The sequence below is a fragment of the Oncorhynchus kisutch genome, linkage group LG14, assembly GCF_002021735.2.
Source record: "Oncorhynchus kisutch isolate 150728-3 linkage group LG14, Okis_V2, whole genome shotgun sequence".
NCBI classification, from domain to species: domain Eukaryota; kingdom Metazoa; phylum Chordata; class Actinopteri; order Salmoniformes; family Salmonidae; genus Oncorhynchus; species Oncorhynchus kisutch.
The window spans coordinates 23,244,598-23,264,625 of record NC_034187.2 but is presented as its reverse complement, the minus strand read 5'-3'; the positions used below and the strand labels follow the sequence as shown (position 1 = coordinate 23,264,625).

Genomic DNA, 20,028 nt, shown 5'->3' with positions numbered 1-20,028 from the left:
CCAGCATCGGTTTGTGGTGGTAAATAGACAGCTACGAAGAATATAGATGAAAACTCTTTTGGTAAATAGTGTGATCTAACACTTTCTCTTTAGATACTCTACCTCAGGCAAGCAAAACTTCGAGACTGTGCACCAGCTGTTGTTTACAAATATACATAGACCTTGTCTTACCAGAGTAGGCTGTTCTATCCTGATGAAAAAGCATAAAACGTGCCAGCTGTATGTTATTCATGTCTTCGATCAGCCACGACTCGGTGAAACATAAGATATTACAGTTTTTAATGTCCTGTTGGTACAGTAGGATATTCGTGCTCGTAGTTAGTCTATTTTCTTATCCAATGATTGTACGTTGGCTAATAGGACCAATGGAAAAGGCAGATTACCTACTCGATGTCGGATCCTTACAAGGCACCCAGACCTACCTCCCCAATATCTCTGTCTCTTTCTCCTGAGAATGACAGGGACGAGGGCTTTGTCGGCTGTCTGGAGTAAATCCTTTGCGTCTGACTTGTCAAAGAAAAATCTTCTAATCTTCTAACAAGTGCTCAGCATATGTCGGAACTCCAAGACTGTTGGAAAAGCATTCCAGGTGAAGCTGGTTGAGAGAATGCCAAGAGTGTGCAAAGCTGTCATCAAAAAACTACATCAAAACAGGAAATCTACTGTTATAAATCAAATTAATATTTCTATGAAAATGTGAATAACATTCAATATATTTCTTATTGTATAATAACTAGCATTAGGATACACTCTATGGTCGACTCAATTGTCTAGAGCAGTACAAGCTTGGAAATGGAGCTCAGGCTATTGCTATCCCTTCAAAGCCGTATAAGAATGGTGGCGGTCTGTGACTGCCTGCTACTGAGCACCCAGAACCCTCCTTCAGCACCAACACATCAACGTTTTCCCTTTCCTTGCAAGGGATTTCAGGAAAAATAAACGCTGAAATGTACGCAGGAAGTTCCATCTAATCGCAACATGTTTTGTTAATTAGGCCTGTCAACTGGCCATTTATTATATATGTCACACATGACAGAGAAACACTACAGCATTCCATCTTTAGAAAGGGGCCAATGTTCAATAGTGCAAAACCAATAAGGAACAACTCTATTCCAACTTGCCTTTAGAAATCAAGTAACTTTTTTATTTTAGAAAAAAGGTATACAACTATTAAGAATTGACGATGTTTAACGTCTTCTTTAACTAGTCAGAGTATAATTAATTGAGCAGGAAAACGCAAAAAAAAAGGACCATGAGGGAATAAAGAAATTCCAAAAGCTAATTAAAGGGAAGTGCTAATGATTAAAAACATGCTCAGCAGTGACAAGAAAAATAAGATGCTTTCTGACCTCACAGAAGAGACTGAGGGAGAAATAAGGAAGAAGCTTCTGAGGCTGAGACACAGCATGGCTACTTGGCTAGAGAGAGCTTTTTTTGGCACAGGCCCTCAGGCCGCCACAACATCAATCTCTCCCCTCCCAGGACAGACTGAGGAGGAAAACATAGCACACTTCAAATCCGACAGAAAGAGCGAGTGAGCCAGGCTTTGCTTTCCTCCGCTCTATGCAGGAAGGAGGGATGGCCGGCTCTTCTCCTTCTCCTAGAAGCTGTCTTAATTACTTCCACTCATACCCAAATCCCCAGCCATCATCTGGCAAATTAAGAGGGGATATATTCTAGAAGTTGTAATAAATAATATCTAATCTCTGACAGTAAAATATGCCATCCTACTCTTGGTAGCCACACCCGGCTGGGACTAGCTTTGCTTTATGTAAACCTAATTACAAACATTGTATTTCCTGATGCTATAGTAACGTAGGGCTTCCTTTGCCAAAACAGAGATATTTAATTTCTTCTTTCAAAAGACTGGATAAATTATGACGTGTATCAACTGATTCAGTGCCGCAACACAATATGAGATGCAGTTTTATTGGGGAAGTGATTACTGGATAGAAGAGAATACTTCAGGCAGCAGAGAGAGGAGGAAGACGGGCAGGTAAGCTACATAGGCGCAGGTGGCACAGCACCGGGGTCAACAGCCTGCCCTAAGGGGTCACCACCATGCGCTCAATGGTGGGGATCGGCATCACGGATTTCACCACCTGCACAAGAACAAGTAGAAGAAAGGATGTTAGTCATACCCAACTTAAACCTCCTTCTTGGGACATTCTCCTATGCATTCTGTTAGTCTGTGTGTCTTACAATAAATCTAGAAGCATAGATGTTCCATGACATTTATGGACCATTATCTGTCTTCAGATTTTTAATGACTTCAGTTTAAAGATGCACTATGGAACTTTTAGGGCATCATGTTTTAATAAATACAATGAATTTGTTTTTAGATCTTTTCCCAAACTTGTTGACAATGTGCAGGCACTGTATCTATTATTCCAACATTCAGACTAGAGTTAAAAGTTGTGTGCAGCTCTTATGTTATGCTACATTAGTGCTGCCAGGGGGCACTATGTGAAGAAGGAGTTGGTGGAGTGGCGGAGCAAAGGCATTAAAGACAAAACAGTTGGAGAGAGAGACAGAAATATACTGTTGGTGAGAGAGACAGAAATATACTGTTGGTGAGAGAGACAGAAATATACTGTTGGTGAGAGAGACAGAAATATACTGTTGGTGAGAGAGACAGAAATATACTGTTGGTGAGAGAGACAGAAATATACTGTTGGTGAGAGAGACAGAAATATACTGTTGGTGAGAGCACACGTGTGAAAGTGGTAAAAGCGATGAGATGTCCAGGAAAAGAGAGGGCGTGACATGGGCAATGCCTGTGATTACATGAGATGGAGAACAAATAAAAGAAGAGAGAGAACAAGAGAGAAAGAGAGAAAATACATGTGTCAGAACGCCAGTATTAGGAAACAGGAAACACCTGCCCGTTTGGCCAGCAGCAGGCTGGAAAAGTGATAAACCTCTACCTAACAGCCAGTCTATGACCCAGAGAGAGCAAGGCCCACAGATTGGATGTGGACTTACTATGCATCCTTTGTGGTTGTTGGAATTGTATTTTTCTTACCAGTTCAAAGCAGGGATTGATTAACTAGCTCCAGAGATCCTTATGGGGACCCAGAGGTTTAACACCTTTTCAAGGAGTACATCGGGGACATAGGGAATGGATGGGGGAGAGGTGGAGGAGGGATATGTCTAGATTTAGAGGTAAAAGGGGCCAAGAGAGAGTGAGAGTGTTAGAGAGAGGAAGAGAGAAATGCCGTCCTCCAACGTGAGTGAAACAAACTCACTAAAATACTTAGGTATCCCCTTGACGACAGGGCAGTAGGAAGAAAGGCTGCTGTTTTGACATGGGGAGGGGGACGGGGGAAGCAACCACATGTTGTACTTCAGAGATAACATAATAGCGTGCTTTAACAGTGATCTACTGCTGTGAAACCTGTGGCATTCATTGGAGGCTCTCCCTATCATTGAAAAACAATTAACATTAATCTTCCATTTTCATGGCCTGCTTCGGCAATACTTTAATGTAAAGTCCCCTGTTTAAGGGACATGCGTGGTTCTGGTACCGCTTCCGACTGATTTTCACTTATAAATCAATCTATGGACACCGTAGATCAAAATAGCTTGCATTGAGCGGTAGCCTTGGTTCTCATGGACACTTTTGCCTGTGTGAAGTAGGATGTGAAATCTAACACCACTTGAAGCTTCCTATTTCATTCGCTCTTCTGACGGACCATCAACTCCTGCATGAACCCCGCGTCACTGCAACTGACATGTGCCCGCAATCCTTACATCATAGCCCAGCAGGCGAGATTGGTTCCGTCACTCTAGCATGTTCAAAGATAGTTATAAATCTAACTTTATCAAAGTAATCTAAAAGAATTCATAGATTTTAAACTTTTAGTTTGTCATAGACGGACAAGATTAATATGAGACGAAAGGCAAGTCCCTAACGAGTTCACGGAGCCAAGCTAGAGCTCTGTCTGACGTTTACAGCAGTGGGGTCAGATGTTTTGATCAAGAGAGACCTTCTGAAAATGTGATTTTTTTTTCCAAACACCAAACATCCAAATATGTATTTTACAATTATAAGGAAAGTAAAATGGTATAGTTGTTTTATTATTTGATTAAACTATATTTAGAAAGTATATAAGTCATTTCAAGCCTTATTCATACCACTTTGTTGAATAGGAATTGAATCATACAAATCTTCATATTTTTTATCATATTTGTATTGTGTCCTCAAAAGTGACCACACCTCAGCAATTTATAACTATATTAAACAGAAAGGTGAGATTTGAAACTTTCTTATAATATGCAGCATTAGTAGTTATTGTTTATGGCCCTACCATGATAAATAATTACTTTAGGGGCTCCCGAGTGACGAAGCGTTCTAAGGCACTGCATCGCAGTGCTAGAGGCGTCATTACAGACCCTGGTTCAATTCCAAGCTGTATCACAACAGGCCGTGATTGGGAGTCCCATAGGGCGGCGCACAATTGGCCCAGCGTCGTCCAGGTTGGGGTAGGACTTCATTGTACAGAATAATTTGTTCTTAACTGACTTGCCTAGTTAAAGAACGATTAAATAAAAATCACATGTAGTTACAGTTGACTGATTAAAACGTATTACCTACCAATGTAGCCTTGTAGCTATAGATTAATGAAGCTGTTGAAAGATACCAATATGTGGTAGTGTGAGTCTGAGTGTGACAGAAAATGAAGTATGTGTGGGCGTGAAAGAGAGACAGAGAAAGAGGTGCACAGAGGGACACAGGTGAGCTTTGATGTGTAAAGAGGTAGTTTTGATGGGAAGCAGCTCCTCTTCCAGAGGAACAGAGGAATGTTCTAAAGAATGCGGAAGGAAGAGGCTGGTTGTTAAGCACTGAAAAAATACTAACTGACATAACCACTAATAACACACGCAAACAAACACAAAAACACACCTAGACAACCACACACATGCACAGACACACATTTTACTCTTCATCTATCTCTAACACACCTACACAAGTTTTTATTTATAGATTTCTTTTTAAAGACGGGCTGGTTGTTTAGTAACCAAACCGATACGTGCTCAACTATGAGGCAAAACAGGGTTGGCTTAGATTGTTATCTATATAAAGGTGAAATAAATAAAAATATTTTGTCTCCAATGTCTATTGAAAACAAATTCATTTCCACAATGAGCACTTGTTGTCTCTCAAATACATTGTTACAGTTGTTGGTTAGCTAACGTGACTCATTCAAAACACCTCCAAACCAAGACATGGTATTAAGAACAAGATAGAACTAGCTGAAACGAGCCGCATACGATGGCAGCTTCTTAGAAAGGGACACAGGTGCTCTCTGGCCATCCAGAATCACAACACACACACACACACACATCTGCGCCATTGAAGCGTGTACATCATTTTCGTGACGTTGTCAGCTAACCCATCTATTGTCAAATACATCGGATAAGGTGCAGTGAAATGTGTCGTTTTAAACTTTTCATAGGACTTGTTTGCTTAGGACACACACACGACGGGCCCCTGCGGACAGGTCAGGACAGTCCTTGAACCTGCAGCATCTCGCTCTGCTTTGCTGTGGGGACAGAGAGGATGGACGGACGGAGTGGACTTAAGATGTCACAGTGAAAGGGGCTGATTTCTAAACACCTGAGAGCTAAATGTGACAGAGCAGGAAGGTTAATGTTTTACATGTTCTGTACCAGAGATGGAACCAACATGACACGTACACTTCACTTGTGAATGAATGTTCAGTCTGTTCTGTGAAAGAAAACACGCACGCATGCACACACACGTGTTTACTGAAGTCAACTCCTGAAGTCAAACTCCTGACACAGTGAAACATTTGGTAAAGAACACACAAGCTCAGATGACCAGCTTTACCCTGGAACTAAGGAAACCAAATGGTTTTCCGAAACAGGAACAATTTGTCAACGACTAAACCTTCCAGCCTTAGTCGTTTTATAGATATATTACCTTCCTTTTTTATTGTTCTGGAGGTGAGAAATGAAAGGAGTAGGAAAGAGAAGGGAGGTTCACAGAAGGTTCTGGGAACAGCATGGAACTTGGTCAGTGGCGTCCAGCCCGCCCTAACACCCTCTTTAACGAGGTCCAATGGGCTGACATGCCACACAGTGCCAGGCCAGACCCAGCGCACTGTTAGAAAGCAGGTGTTCCCCCGGTCGTAAAATGTTGGTGTGCAAGCCACCTGGCCACGGAGCGTGTGGAGAGCCTTGTGCAGCCCTGCCGCGGTTGTTAAGTGACAGTGTGGGTTAAGAGCTGCACTAAAGCTCTCCTCACGTACCTCTCTTGCACCTCATAAGACAGCAATATCATGGGGACTCCTCAGGATCCATTCATACTGTATGCCCACACTCCCTGCTATACGCCTGCTCTGTCGGTTTTCTGACTAGGAAAGAGGGGGCTGGAGATAGGGAAGGATGGAGCCTTCCTAGGTCTCACTCTCCAGTCTCCATGGCATATGGTGTCATGTCTACGTGCGTCAGCTGTCTCGGCTGGGAAGTGACATCAGGTGGAAAGTACAGTTATGGAAAGCTGGACCAGCTGAACTCATGTGGGGATGACAGGTAGATTGGTGACAGCACACTTATGGTGAAATTCACCATTTAATCTATAATCCTGAAGACAGAGAAAGGTAATGAGAGGTTTTTATTGCTTTATAGCAACACCATCATCATCTAGATGAACAACAAAGGCATATGAAAATGTCTCATAATGTATTTATTTATTCATTTGTAAATGTAAAATTCCCATCAGGCAGATGAAAACGATCCAGATAGAAAATTTGCCAGAGCACACCCAAGCAGTCAACAAGCCATCAATATTCTCCATTGTATTGAGGACCTCTAGAGCAGGGGTCAAACATGAGGCTCAAGGGACATTTTAGTCCCCCGCTTGTATAAACTGCTCGCTAATGCAGTCAATACAATTGCCAGATTATTGGGTTAAGTAAGTCAGTGGAGGCTGGTGACTTGATTGGAGGATGAGAGACCCACGGTATAGAGACCCACGGAGAGGACGGCACTGAGACGACAACGCGTGCTTTCACAAATCGTCAAATACTAATTATTTCAACCTAAAGCATTTAATAAATACACTTATAGTACAACATTATGGGGCATGGGAATGAGAGGGCTACTTACAAAGTGTTGGGAATGGATCACAGCAGTGATTGAATGAGGGTATGAGGCATGAGTTAAGGTGTTCAGAGGCTTGACTTAAGTGTAGGACAGGGGTCGAGGTGTTCATATGCTTCAGTGTAGGACAGGCTCATCTTGGATGGATGGTGTTGGAGAACAGCTCAACTCTTCTACTGAAGGCAGGACAGGATTTGATTGGAAAGACAAAAAACAATACAAAAAAAAACAGTTAGACAAAAGACATAAAAATGAGTTAGGGTTTGACCCGGGGTAGGCCGTCATTGTAAACAAGAATTTATTCTTAACTGACTTGCCTAGTTAAAGAAAGGTTAAATAAAAAATACAAATATCAAAGTAGCTCAAGAAACGTTCCTGAATAAAGCCCTGATCATCCACATACCTGACAATAACTGGCAAAAGCGAGCAGACCGGTGTTAAGAGAATTATGTTCTCAATGTTCATAAACTGAACTTCAATTAAACTACTCGGTCTGTTACCAAGAATTTGTAAGGTTCTTGTTGAAATGAAACAGACAGAGGCCAGTCTACAATAGTCATCAACGTTTATTTACGAGAGCTCTGCTTATCATTTCCTGTACATTGGTTTATATACATCTCATTTCGTCATAAATGTCCCTACTCCTCTCAGACAATAACAATATAGTTCACAATTCTTCCACCTGTTCTTCCACCTGTTATACAATCTACTACAAGCCCAAGGTTTCTCCCCTCCCTGTTGTCTGCCACAGTTCCTTTTTCTTATGGACAAACATTCTTCATCATTAAACAGAGACAGGGTAGAATTCTATTAGATATAGTCCTATCATTACTTTAAATGTATACATCATTTAGTCATTATACATAAAATTCATAACAACCGGTGGCAGGCACCATACATGGATCCCCCTTTGTTTTTACACTGCTGCTACTCGCTGTTTATTGTCTATGCATAGTTGGGCCTCCCGAGTGGCGCAGTGGTCTAAATCAGAGCTAGCTGTGCTACCAGAGTTCCTGGTTTGAGTCTAGGCTCTGTCGCAGCTGGCCGCGACCGAGAGACCCATGGGGCGGAGACCCATATAGGCTAAATAAACATTTAACAATGTTTTTCCATCACCAATATGCAGTCCTAACATTTGACTTAGACACTCCTGCTGTAAGGCACTGAACAGATGCAGAGCTGCACTAACTCAAAAAAGTTCTGGGACACTGTAAAGTCCATGGAGAATAAGAACACCTCCTCCCAGCTGCCCACTGCACTGAAGATAGGAAACACTGTCACCACTGATAAATCCACCATAATTGAGAATTTCAATAAGCATTTTTCTACGGCTGGCCATGCTTTCCACCTGGCTACTCCTACCCCGGACAACAGCACTGCACCCCCAACAGCAACTCGCCCAAGCCTTCCCCATTTCTCCTTCTCCCAAATCCATTCAGCTGATGTTCTGAAAGAGCTGCAAAATCTGGACCCCTACAAATCAGCCGGGCTAGACAATCTGGACCCTTTCTTTCTAAAATTATCTGCCGAAATTGTTGCCACCCCTATTACTAGCCTGTTCAACCTCTCTTTCGTGTCGTCTGAGATTCCCAAAGATTGGAAAGCAGCTGCGGTCATCCCCCTCTTCAAAGGGGGGGGACACTCTTGACCCAAACTGCTACAGACCTATATCTATCCTACCGTGCCTTTCTAAGGTCTTCGAAAGCCAAGTCAACAAACAGATTACCGACCATTTCGAATCTCACCATACCTTCTCTGCTATGCAATCTGGTTTCAGAGCTGGTCATGGGTGCACCTCAGCCACGCTCAAGGTCCTAAACGATATCTTAACCGCCATCGATAAGAAACATTACTGTGCAGCCGTATTCATTGATCTGGCCAAGGCTTTCGACTCTGTCAATCACCATATCCTCATCGGCAGACTCGACAGCCTTGGTTTCTCAAATGATTGCCTCGCCTGGTTCACCAACTACTTCTCTGATAGAGTTCAGTGTGTCAAATCGGAGGGTCTGCTGTCCGGACCTCTGGCAGTCTCTATGGGGGTGCCACAGGGTTCAATTCTTGGACCGACTCTCTTCTCTGTATACATCAATGAGGTCGCTCTTGCTGCTGGTGAGTCCCTGATCCACCTCTACGCAGACGACACCATTCTGTATACTTCCGGCCCTTCTTTGGCAAGTGTGTTAACAACCCTCCAGGCAAGCTTCAATGCCATACAACTCTCCTTCCGTGGCCTCCAATTGCTCTTAAATACAAGTAAAACTAAATGCATGCTCTTCAACCGATCGCTACCTGCACCTACCCGCCTGTCCAACATCACTACTCTGGACGGCTCTGACTTAGAATACGTGGACAACTACAAATACTTAGGTGTCTGGTTAGACTGTAAACTCTCCTTCCAGACCCATATCAAACATCTCCAATCCAAAGTTAAATCTAGAATTGGCTTCCTATTTCGCAACAAAGCATCCTTCACTCATGCTGCCAAACATACCCTTGTAAAACTGACCATCCTACCAATCCTCGACTTTGGCGATGTCATTTACAAAATAGCCTCCAATACCCTACTCAACAAATTGGATGCAGTCTATCACAGTGCAATCCGTTTTATCACCAAAGCCCCATATACTACCCACCATTGCGACCTGTACGCTCTCGTTGGCTGGCCCTCGCTTCATACTCGTCGCCAAACCCACTGGCTCCATGTCATCTACAAGACCCTGCTAGGTAAAGTCCCCCCTTATCTCAGCTCGCTGGTCACCATAGCATCTCCCACCTGTAGCACACGCTCCAGCAGGTATATCTCTCTAGTCACCCCCAAAACCAATTCTTTCTTTGGCCGCCTCTCCTTCCAGTTCTCTGCTGCCAATGACTGGAACGAACTACAAAAATCTCTGAAACTGGAAACACTTATCTCCCTCACTAGCTTTAAGCACCAACTGTCAGAGCAGCTCACAGATTACTGCACCTGTACATAGCCCACCTATAATTTAGCCCAAACAACTACCTCTTTCCCAACTGTATTTAATTTAAATTTATTTATTTATTTTGCTCCTTTGCACCCCATTATTTTTATTTCTACTTTGCACATTCTTCCATTGCAAAACTACCATTCCAGTGTTTTACTTGCTATATTGTATTTACTTTGCCATCATGGCCTTTTTTGCCTTTACCTCCCTTCTCACCTCATTTGCTCACATTGTATATAGACTTGTTTATACTGCATTATTGACTGTTTGTTTGTTTTTACTCCATGTGTAACTCTGTGTCGTTTTATCTGTCGAACTGCTTTGCTTTATCTTGGCCAGGTCGCAATTGTAAATGAGAACTTGTTCTCAACTTGCCTACCTGGTTAAATAAAGGTAAAATAAAATAAATAAATAAATAAAAATTAATGATACACATATCCATTAAAAGGCATTAGAAACCTTTCTATCCATGTCCAACCCATGTCTCCAGTCACTCAAAGTTTGAGGCGGGGTACAAACACGTTACCCTCTTAGTTTCAGCATCCACCCAAAAAATGGTGACAAAGACTTAGTAGGGTACTATGGTACTGATAACTCAGTCCCATAGGAAAACCTATTTCCATTTGTAACTACCGCCTCATCTTTTCATGTGACATATGTTCTGAGCCTAGTGAAGATGTAGTAGAGCCTGACTTTGAAGAAGTCAAACCATGAATAATGAGTGTGATAAAATGTTACCATACAGAGAAAAACACCTGGGGCAGTTTGAGCACCTAGGAAAAAATTGATGTTAACCTTTTGCGTGTAGGGGGCAGTATTTTTGTTTTTGGCTAAAAAACGTACCGATTTGAAACTGCCAATTTCTCAGCCCCAGAAACTAGAATATGCATATAATTGTCAGATTAGGATAGAAAACACTCTAAAGTTTCCAAAACTGTAAAAATATTGTCTGTGAGTATAATAGAACTGATATTGCAGGTGAAAGCCTGAGGAAAATCCAATCAGGATGTGCCTCTTATTTTGAAACCTCTCTGTTCCTTTGCATGCCTATCCTCCATCAACAAGATTCCCTTTTCTATGACTTCCCTAAGGTGTCAACAGTATTTAGACATAGTTTCAGGCTTTTATTTTGAAAAATGAGCGTGAAGGATCACACATCTCAGAGTGAGTTTGTGTGCAACTGAGTAAAGCCACCATTGTTCCCCACGCTGTTACTGAAAAACCTACACACTCGGTTGATATACTATTATCGAATATATATTTTAATAACAACATGAAGATTGATTATAAAAAATGTTTGACATGTTTCTGTGGACATCATGGATATTATTTGGAATATAACTCTGCGCTGTCGTGACCGCTCTTTCCTGTGGATTTCTGAACATAACACGACAAACAAACGTTGGTATTTTGGGTATAAAAATAATCTTTATGGAACAAAAGGAACATTTGTTGTGTAACTGGGAGTCTCGTGAGTGAAAACATCCGAAGATCATCAAAGGTAAACTATTTTACTGCTTTTCTGATTTTCGTGACCTAGCTACTTAATACTTAGTGTACATAATGCTATGCTGTCGATAAACTTACACAAACGCTTGGATTGCTTTCGCTGTAAAGCATAATTTCAAAATCTGAGACGACAGGTGGATTAACAAAAGGCTAAGCTGTGTTTTCCTATATTGCACTTGTGATTTCATGAATATGAATATTTTTTTGTACTATTATTTGACTGTGGCGCTATGCTATTCAGAGGTTGCTGATGACAATTATCCCGCTACCAGGATGGGTAGCGCCAACAAGTTAAACAACTTCTTACGTCTGAAATCCCGTTAACGGGATATGACAACAGCCAGTGAAAGTGCAGGGCGCCAAATTCAAACAACAGAAATCTCATAAATAAAATTCCTCAAACATACAAGTATTATACACCATTTTAAAAGATAAACTTGTTGTTAATCCCACCACAGTGTCCGATTTCAAAAAGGCTCTACGACGAAAGCATACCATGCAATATGTTAGGTCAGCGCCAAATCACAGAAAAACACAGCCATTTTTTCCAGCCAAAGAGAGGAGTCACAAAAAGCAGAAAGAGATAAGATGTATCACTAACCTTTGATGATCTTCATCAGATGACACTCATAGGACTTCATGTTACACACTACATGTATGTTTTGTTTGATAAAGTTCATATTTATATCCAAAAATCTCAGTTTACATTGGCGTGATATGTTCAGTAATGTTTTGCTTCCAAAACATCCGCTGATTTTGCAGAGAGCCACATCTATTTATAGAAATACTCATAATTGACATTGATAAAAGATACAAGTGTTATGCATGGAATTATAGATATACTTCTCCTTAATGCAACCGCTATGTCAGATTTCAAAAAAGCTTTACGGAAAAAGCACACCATTCCTTTGTCTTTAGAAATGCAATGGAATGCAGGTCACTCTCATGGCCGCACGCGAGACTGAGCTCATGGCTTTCTGCCAGACACCTGATTGAAACAGCTCTCATTCGCTCCCCCTTCACAGTAGAAGCCTGAAACAAGGTTCTAAAGACTGTTGACATCTAGTGGAAGCCTTAGGAAGTGCAATCGGACCAAATGTACACTGTATCTTGGATAGGCAAAGACTTGAAAACTACAAACCTCAGATTTCCCACTTCCTGGTTGGATTTTTTCTCAGGTTTTTGCCTGAGAAAACAAACATCATTCCAACAGTTTTAGAAACTTCAGATTGTTTTCTATCCAAATCTATGACTACTAATAATATGCATATCTTAGCTTCTGGGCCTGAGTAGCAGGCAGTTTACTCTGGGCACCTTATTCATCCAAGCTACTCAATACTGCCCCCCAGCCATAGGGCATTCCAAACCAGACGTCTTTCCAGGCGGCTTGTGTTTTGACGCCTTGCCAACATTTGTCATCACACCATAGTTTAGGGAAATTCAAAGATGCATTATACTTGTGAATTACTATTAAATCACCACATGAGATTTATCACAAATGCTTAGGCTATCACAGGGATTCTCAACCTTTTTCAAATCAAGTAATTTTACTGCCATTTGAGAGTGGCACGAACTAGAGTAGGCACATTCATGGGAAGGTATAGGCTTCTGGGCTGTTATAATATTTATGATATTAGTGGTTAGAGACTTGGTCGTGGTTGAATTCTATGCCGACATGGTTGGTTTGCGATAGCAGTCTCTCCTTACGGCGGGTTGCGCTGCGGTCCCAATATTATAGTGCCGGGTATGGGTCGGATGCAGGTTATGTACTGTATACCCCCCCATCCCCTTCTCATCACTATTGGCTTAATGCCTCTCTTGCACTAAAAGGCTGTTAATAAACAATGTGGCTATTAACACCATCATAGACACATTTAAGGGCTGTAAAATATTAAAAGTCTCTTTAACAGGAAACTCTACTCTACAGTTAGAAACGTTGATTACACGCTGGATTTCCTTTCTTTCCCTCTTTCATGCCGTCGTTCAAAGCAGGGTGCTAAAAGAGAGTGAATGTGGACCAGCAGACCAGCGTGATCATTGCCTCAGGTTAGGGCCCAGCACTGAAGAGAAAAGGATGTGGCATTTTGTGTGGACCGGAATATCAACTTCCTCGTAACTGGAGCCTCACTACACCAGAATTTGGCCAGTTTTCTGGAAATGCATTACTTTAGTATTCTGATTAAAGTAATCAGGAAAGGTATTATTAAAGAGGGGGGCAGCAGATTCCTTCTGATTAGAACAAGTTCCAATTTACAAGTTCCGGAGGATACAGAAGACAAAACGTAAGGTTGTTGTGTCAGTTACCCTGCTTGACAACACATAGCCTATAAGCTAGATGTCATACATCTTCTTCCTTTACAGACATATAAAATTAGGTCCAGAGATCCAATAACCCCCCCCCCCCCCTCAGATAAACATATCTTCCCTCGCACTTGTCTGTTTATTTAGATGAAAAGTGCGTTTCCACTGTGTCCATCTTTATTTCTCTGCCAATCTGCTTTTGTCTGCCTGGCCTGATAATGGACCCCTGGAGAGGAACATAAAATCAGTGGGGGGCACCAGTGAAATCACCGTTTTGGCATATCATATCCAATGTTCTTCCAAACAGTGCTAAATCACAAATAACAATGTAGCCTATTAAAAACACAGTTCAGTCTAAATAGAATTTAGAATGTACATACTGTAAGCACAAACAGGGGTTAAAGCTAAAATAAATCCCATGACTGAAACTTAAGTCGACCTCAGATCGATTGTCTAGGGCCAAATGAACCTCCCTTATGATATAAGAAAGTCACGACTATAATACTTTTAGGGAAAGAGGATCATTCTGTACATGTATTAAACTGCGAGCTTGGCCAATTCCAGTCCCCTTGCTTAGTTCTCCTGGGGAAATGATTTACACATTAAACACTATAAATATAAATAAAGAGAGTGGCACTTTATATACAAGTTCACAGTAAATGTATTGGGTGTGCGCCAGCTCCTGCTTTATATACAAGTTCACAGTAAATGTATTGGGTGTGCGCCAGCTCCTGCTTTATATACAAGTTCACAGTAAATGTATTGGGTGTGCGCCAGCTCCTGCTTTATATACAAGTTCACAGTAAATGTATTGGGTGTGCGCCAGCTCCTGCTTTATATACAAGTTCACAGTAAATGTATTGGGTGTGCGCCAGCTCCTGCTTTATATACAAGTTCACAGTAAATGTATTGGGTGTGCGCCAGCTCCTGCTTTATATACAAGTTCACAGTAAATGTATTGGGTGTGCACCAGCTCCTGCTTTATATACAAGTTCACAGTAAATGTATTGGGTGTGCGCCAGCTCCTGCTTTATATACAAGTTCACAGTAAATGTATTGGGTGTGCGCCAGCTCCTGCTTTATATACAAGTTCACAGTAAATGTATTGGGTGTGCGCCAGCTCCTGCTTTATATACAAGTTCACAGTAAATGTATTGGGTGTGCGCCAGCTCCTGCTTTATATACAAGTTCACAGTAAATGTATTGGGTGTGCGCCAGCTCCTGCTTTATATACAAGTTCACAGTAAATGTATTGGGTGTGCACCAGCTCCTGCTTTATATACAAGTTCACAGTAAATGTATTGGGTGTGCGCCAGCTCCTGCTTTATATACAAGTTCACAGTAAATGTATTGGGTGTGCGCCAGCTCCTGCTTTATATACAAGTTCACAGTAAATGTATTGGGTGTGCGCCAGCTCCTGCTTTATATACTAGTTCACAGTAAATGTATTGGGTGTGCGCCAGCTCCTGCTTTATATACAAGTTCACAGTAAATGTATTGGGTGTGCGCCAGCTCCTGCTTTATATACAAGTTCACAGTAAATGTACTGGGTGTGCACCAGCTCCTGCTTTATATACAAGTTCACAGTAAATGTATTGGGTGTGCGCCAGCTCCTGCTTTATATACAAGTTCACAGTAAATGTATTGGGTGTGCGCCAGCTCCTGCTTTATATACAAGTTCACAGTAAATGTATTGGGTGTGCACCAGCTCCTGCTTTATATACAAGTTCACAGTAAATGTATTGGGTGTGCGCCAGCTCCTGCTTTATATACAAGTTCACAGTAAATGTATTGGGTGTGCGCCAGCTCCTGCTTTATATACAAGTTCACAGTAAATGTATTGGGTGTGCGCCAGCTCCTGCTTTATATACAAGTTCACAGTAAATGTATTGGGTGTGCGCCAGCTCCTGCTTTATATACAAGTTCACAGTAAATGTATTGGGTGTGCACCAGCTCCTGCTTTATATACAAGTTCACAGTAAATGTATTGGGTGTGCGCCAGCTCCTGCTTTATATACAAGTTCACAGTAAATGTATTGGGTGTGCGCCAGCTCCTGCTTTATATACAAGTTCACAGTAAATGTATTGGGTGTGCACCAGCTCCTGCTTTATATACAAGTTCACAGTAAATGTATTGGGTGTGCGCCAGCTCCTGCTTTATATACAAGTTCACAGTAAATGTATTGGGTGTGCGCCAGCTCCTGCTTTATATACAAGTTCACAGTAAATGTATTGGGTGTGCGCCAGCTCCTGCTTTATATACAAGTTCACAGTAAATGTATTGGGTGTGCGCCAGCTCCTGCTTTATATACAAGTTCACAGTAAATGTATTGGGTGTGCGCCAGCTCCTGCTTTATATACAAGTTCACAGTAAATGTATTGGGTGTGCGCCAGCTCCTGCTTTATATACAAGTTCACAGTAAATGTATTGGGTGTGCGCCAGCTCCTGCTTTATATACAAGTTCACAGTAAATGTATTGGGTGTGCGCCAGCTCCTGCTTTATATACAAGTTCACAGTAAATGTATTGGGTGTGCGCCAGCTCCTGCTTTATATACAAGTTCACAGTAAATGTATTGGGTGTGCGCCAGCTCCTGCTTTATATACAAGTTCACAGTAAATGTATTGGGTGTGCGCCAGCTCCTGCTTTATATACAAGTTCACAGTAAATGTATTGGGTGTGCGCCAGCTCCTGCTTTATATACAAGTTCACAGTAAATGTATTGGGTGTGCGCCAGCTCCTGCTTTATATACAAGTTCACAGTAAATGTATTGGGTGTGCGCCAGCTCCTGCTTTATATACAAGTTCACAGTAAATGTATTGGGTGTGCGCCAGCTCCTGCTTTATATACAAGTTCACAGTAAATGTATTGGGTGTGCGCCAGCTCCTGCTTTATATACAAGTTCACAGTAAATGTATTGGGTGTGCGCCAGCTCCTGCTTTATATACAAGTTCACAGTAAATGTATTGGGTGTGCGCCAGCTCCTGCTTTATATACAAGTTCACAGTAAATGTATTGGGTGTGCGCCAGCTCCTGCTTTATATACAAGTTCACAGTAAATGTATTGGGTGTGCGCCAGCTCCTGCTTTATATACAAGTTCACAGTAAATGTATTGGGTGTGCGCCAGCTCCTGCTTTATATACAAGTTCACAGTAAATGTATTGGGTGTGCGCCAGCTCCTGCTTTATATACAAGTTCACAGTAAATGTATTGGGTGTGCGCCAGCTCCTGCTTTATATACAAGTTCACAGTAAATGTATTGGGTGTGCGCCAGCTCCTGCTTTATATACAAGTTCACAGTAAATGTATTGGGTGTGCGCCAGCTCCTGCTTTATATACAAGTTCACAGTAAATGTATTGGGTGTGCGCCAGCTCCTGCTTTATATACAAGTTCACAGTAAATGTATTGGGTGTGCGCCAGCTCCTGCTTTATATACAAGTTCACAGTAAATGTATTGGGTGTGCGCCAGCTCCTGCTTTATATACAAGTTCACAGTAAATGTATTGGGTGTGCGCCAGCTCCTGCTTTATATACAAGTTCACAGTAAATGTATTGGGTGTGCGCCAGCTCCTGCTTTATATACAAGTTCACAGTAAATGTATTGGGTGTGCGCCAGCTCCTGCTTTATATACAAGTTCACAGTAAATGTATTGGGTGTGCGCCAGCTCCTGCTTTATATACAAGTTCACAGTAAATGTATTGGGTGTGCGCCAGCTCCTGCTTTATATACAAGTTCACAGTAAATGTATTGGGTGTGCGCCAGCTCCTGCTTTATATACAAGTTCACAGTAAATGTATTGGGTGTGCGCCAGCTCCTGCTTTATATACAAGTTCACAGTAAATGTATTGGGTGTGCGCCAGCTCCTGCTTTATATACAAGTTCACAGTAAATGTATTGGGTGTGCGCCAGCTCCTGCTTTATATACAAGTTCACAGTAAATGTATTGGGTGTGCGCCAGCTCCTGCTTTATATACAAGTTCACAGTAAATGTATTGGGTGTGCGCCAGCTCCTGCTTTATATACAAGTTCACAGTAAATGTATTGGGTGTGCGCCAGCTCCTGCTTTATATACAAGTTCACAGTAAATGTATTGGGTGTGCGCCAGCTCCTGCTTTATATACAAGTTCACAGTAAATGTATTGGGTGTGCGCCAGCTCCTGCTTTATATACAAGTTCACAGTAAATGTATTGGGTGTGCGCCAGCTCCTGCTTTATATACAAGTTCACAGTAAATGTATTGGGTGTGCGCCAGCTCCTGCTTTATATACAAGTTCACAGTAAATGTATTGGGTGTGCGCCAGCTCCTGCTTTATATACAAGTTCACAGTAAATGTATTGGGTGTGCGCCAGCTCCTGCTTTATATACAAGTTCACAGTAAATGTATTGGGTGTGCGCCAGCTCCTGCTTTATATACAAGTTCACAGTAAATGTATTGGGTGTGCGCCAGCTCCTGCTTTATATACAAGTTCACAGTAAATGTATTGGGTGTGCGCCAGCTCCTGCTTTATATACAAGTTCACAGTAAATGTATTGGGTGTGCGCCAGCTCCTGCTTTATATACAAGTTCACAGTAAATGTATTGGGTGTGCGCCAGCTCCTGCTTTATATACAAGTTCACAGTAAATGTATTGGGTGTGCGCCAGCTCCTGCTTTATATACAAGTTCACAGTAAATGTATTGGGTGTGCGCCAGCTCCTGCTTTATATACAAGTTCACAGTAAATGTATTGGGTGTGCGCCAGCTCCTGCTTTATATACAAGTTCACAGTAAATGTATTGGGTGTGCGCCAGCTCCTGCTTTATATACAAGTTCACAGTAAATGTATTGGGTGTGCGCCAGCTCCTGCTTTATATACAAGTTCACAGTAAATGTATTGGGTGTGCGCCAGCTCCTGCTTTATATACAAGTTCACAGTAAATGTATTGGGTGTGCGCCAGCTCCTGCTTTATATACAAGTTCACAGTAAATGTATTGGGTGTGCGCCAGCTCCTGCTTTATATACAAGTTCACAGTAAATGTATTGGGTGTGCGCCAGCTCCTGCTTTATATACAAGTTCACAGTAAATGTATTGGGTGTGCGCCAGCTCCTGCTTTTTTAATATACTGAACAAAAATATAAACACAACATGTAAAGTGTTGAAATAAAAGATCCCAGAAATGTTCCATAAGCACAAAAAGTTTATTTTGCTAAAATGTTGTGCACAAATTTGTTTACATTCCTGTTAGTGAACATTTATCCTTTGCCAAGATAATCCATCCACCTGACAGGTGTGGCATATCAATACGCCTTTTAAACAGCATGACCATTAATGACACAGTTGCACCTTGTGCTGGGGACACACACAAAAACAGCTACTCTAAAATGTGCACATAACAAAATGCCACAGATGTCTCAAGTTTTGAGGGAGCGTGCAATTGGCATGCTGACTGCAGGAATGTCCACCAGAGCTGTTGCTAGAGAATTGGATAGTAATTTCTCTCCCATAAGCTATTATGTCAGGTCATGAAATGTGAGTCCAAATATATTTGTACCTAACCGAATTATTAGATGGCCTGCAAAAAAAAATTAAGACTTAATTTAACGCACTGAATAAAAATCGTGTGGACTAGAATGAGGCTCTCTCCTCCCTATATTGTTCCTGCACTGAGGAATTACCATCTTCAGAAAATGTTTTTATAACTCCTCTGCGACTAATCGATGTCCGGAGCTCAAAAAGCAATAGTAACAGTATGCAAATCAGGGAGGCAAATAAAAGGTATCTTTCACCAAAAAGGTCTTGTTCAAAAAGGGTTGTTCGTTCGAGAACAAACCATTACTGCTGTTGCGCAGCTGCTTCTAAACCATGGTTGAAACTCCAGTTGTAACGGCGTTTGTAAATGATGCAACTCGCGCAATTGAAGGAGTAAAGAAATGAAGGAGTAAAGAATTGAAGGAGTAAAGAAAAAAGTGATAGCAATGGAAAACTGGGACCACCCTCTTTTTACAAAGGCCAAAAAATGTATTCAAAAGTGCTTTCCAGGGATTGAATTATGAATTGTTGTGCAATAACTGCTTGTCAGAATACATGTTTCGCTCCCTATGACTCTTGCAACATTAATACGGCTTGAGAGGCATA

General features: G+C 41.7%; 1 protein-coding gene across 1 annotated transcript in view; it reads right to left on the bottom strand.

Annotated features, from left to right (window-relative positions):
* Window positions 1-1,887: 1,887 nt before the first annotated feature.
* The window catches only part of LOC109904563 (lipid droplet-associated hydrolase), a 31,007-nt gene continuing 12,866 nt past the window's right edge, over window positions 1,888-20,028 (bottom strand). Inside the window, 2 exon segments of the mRNA XM_031787608.1 lie at window positions 1,888-2,008; window positions 2,010-2,102. Coding sequence (XP_031643468.1) covers window positions 1,943-2,008; window positions 2,010-2,102 — 159 coding nt within the window. The 3' untranslated portion in view covers window positions 1,888-1,942.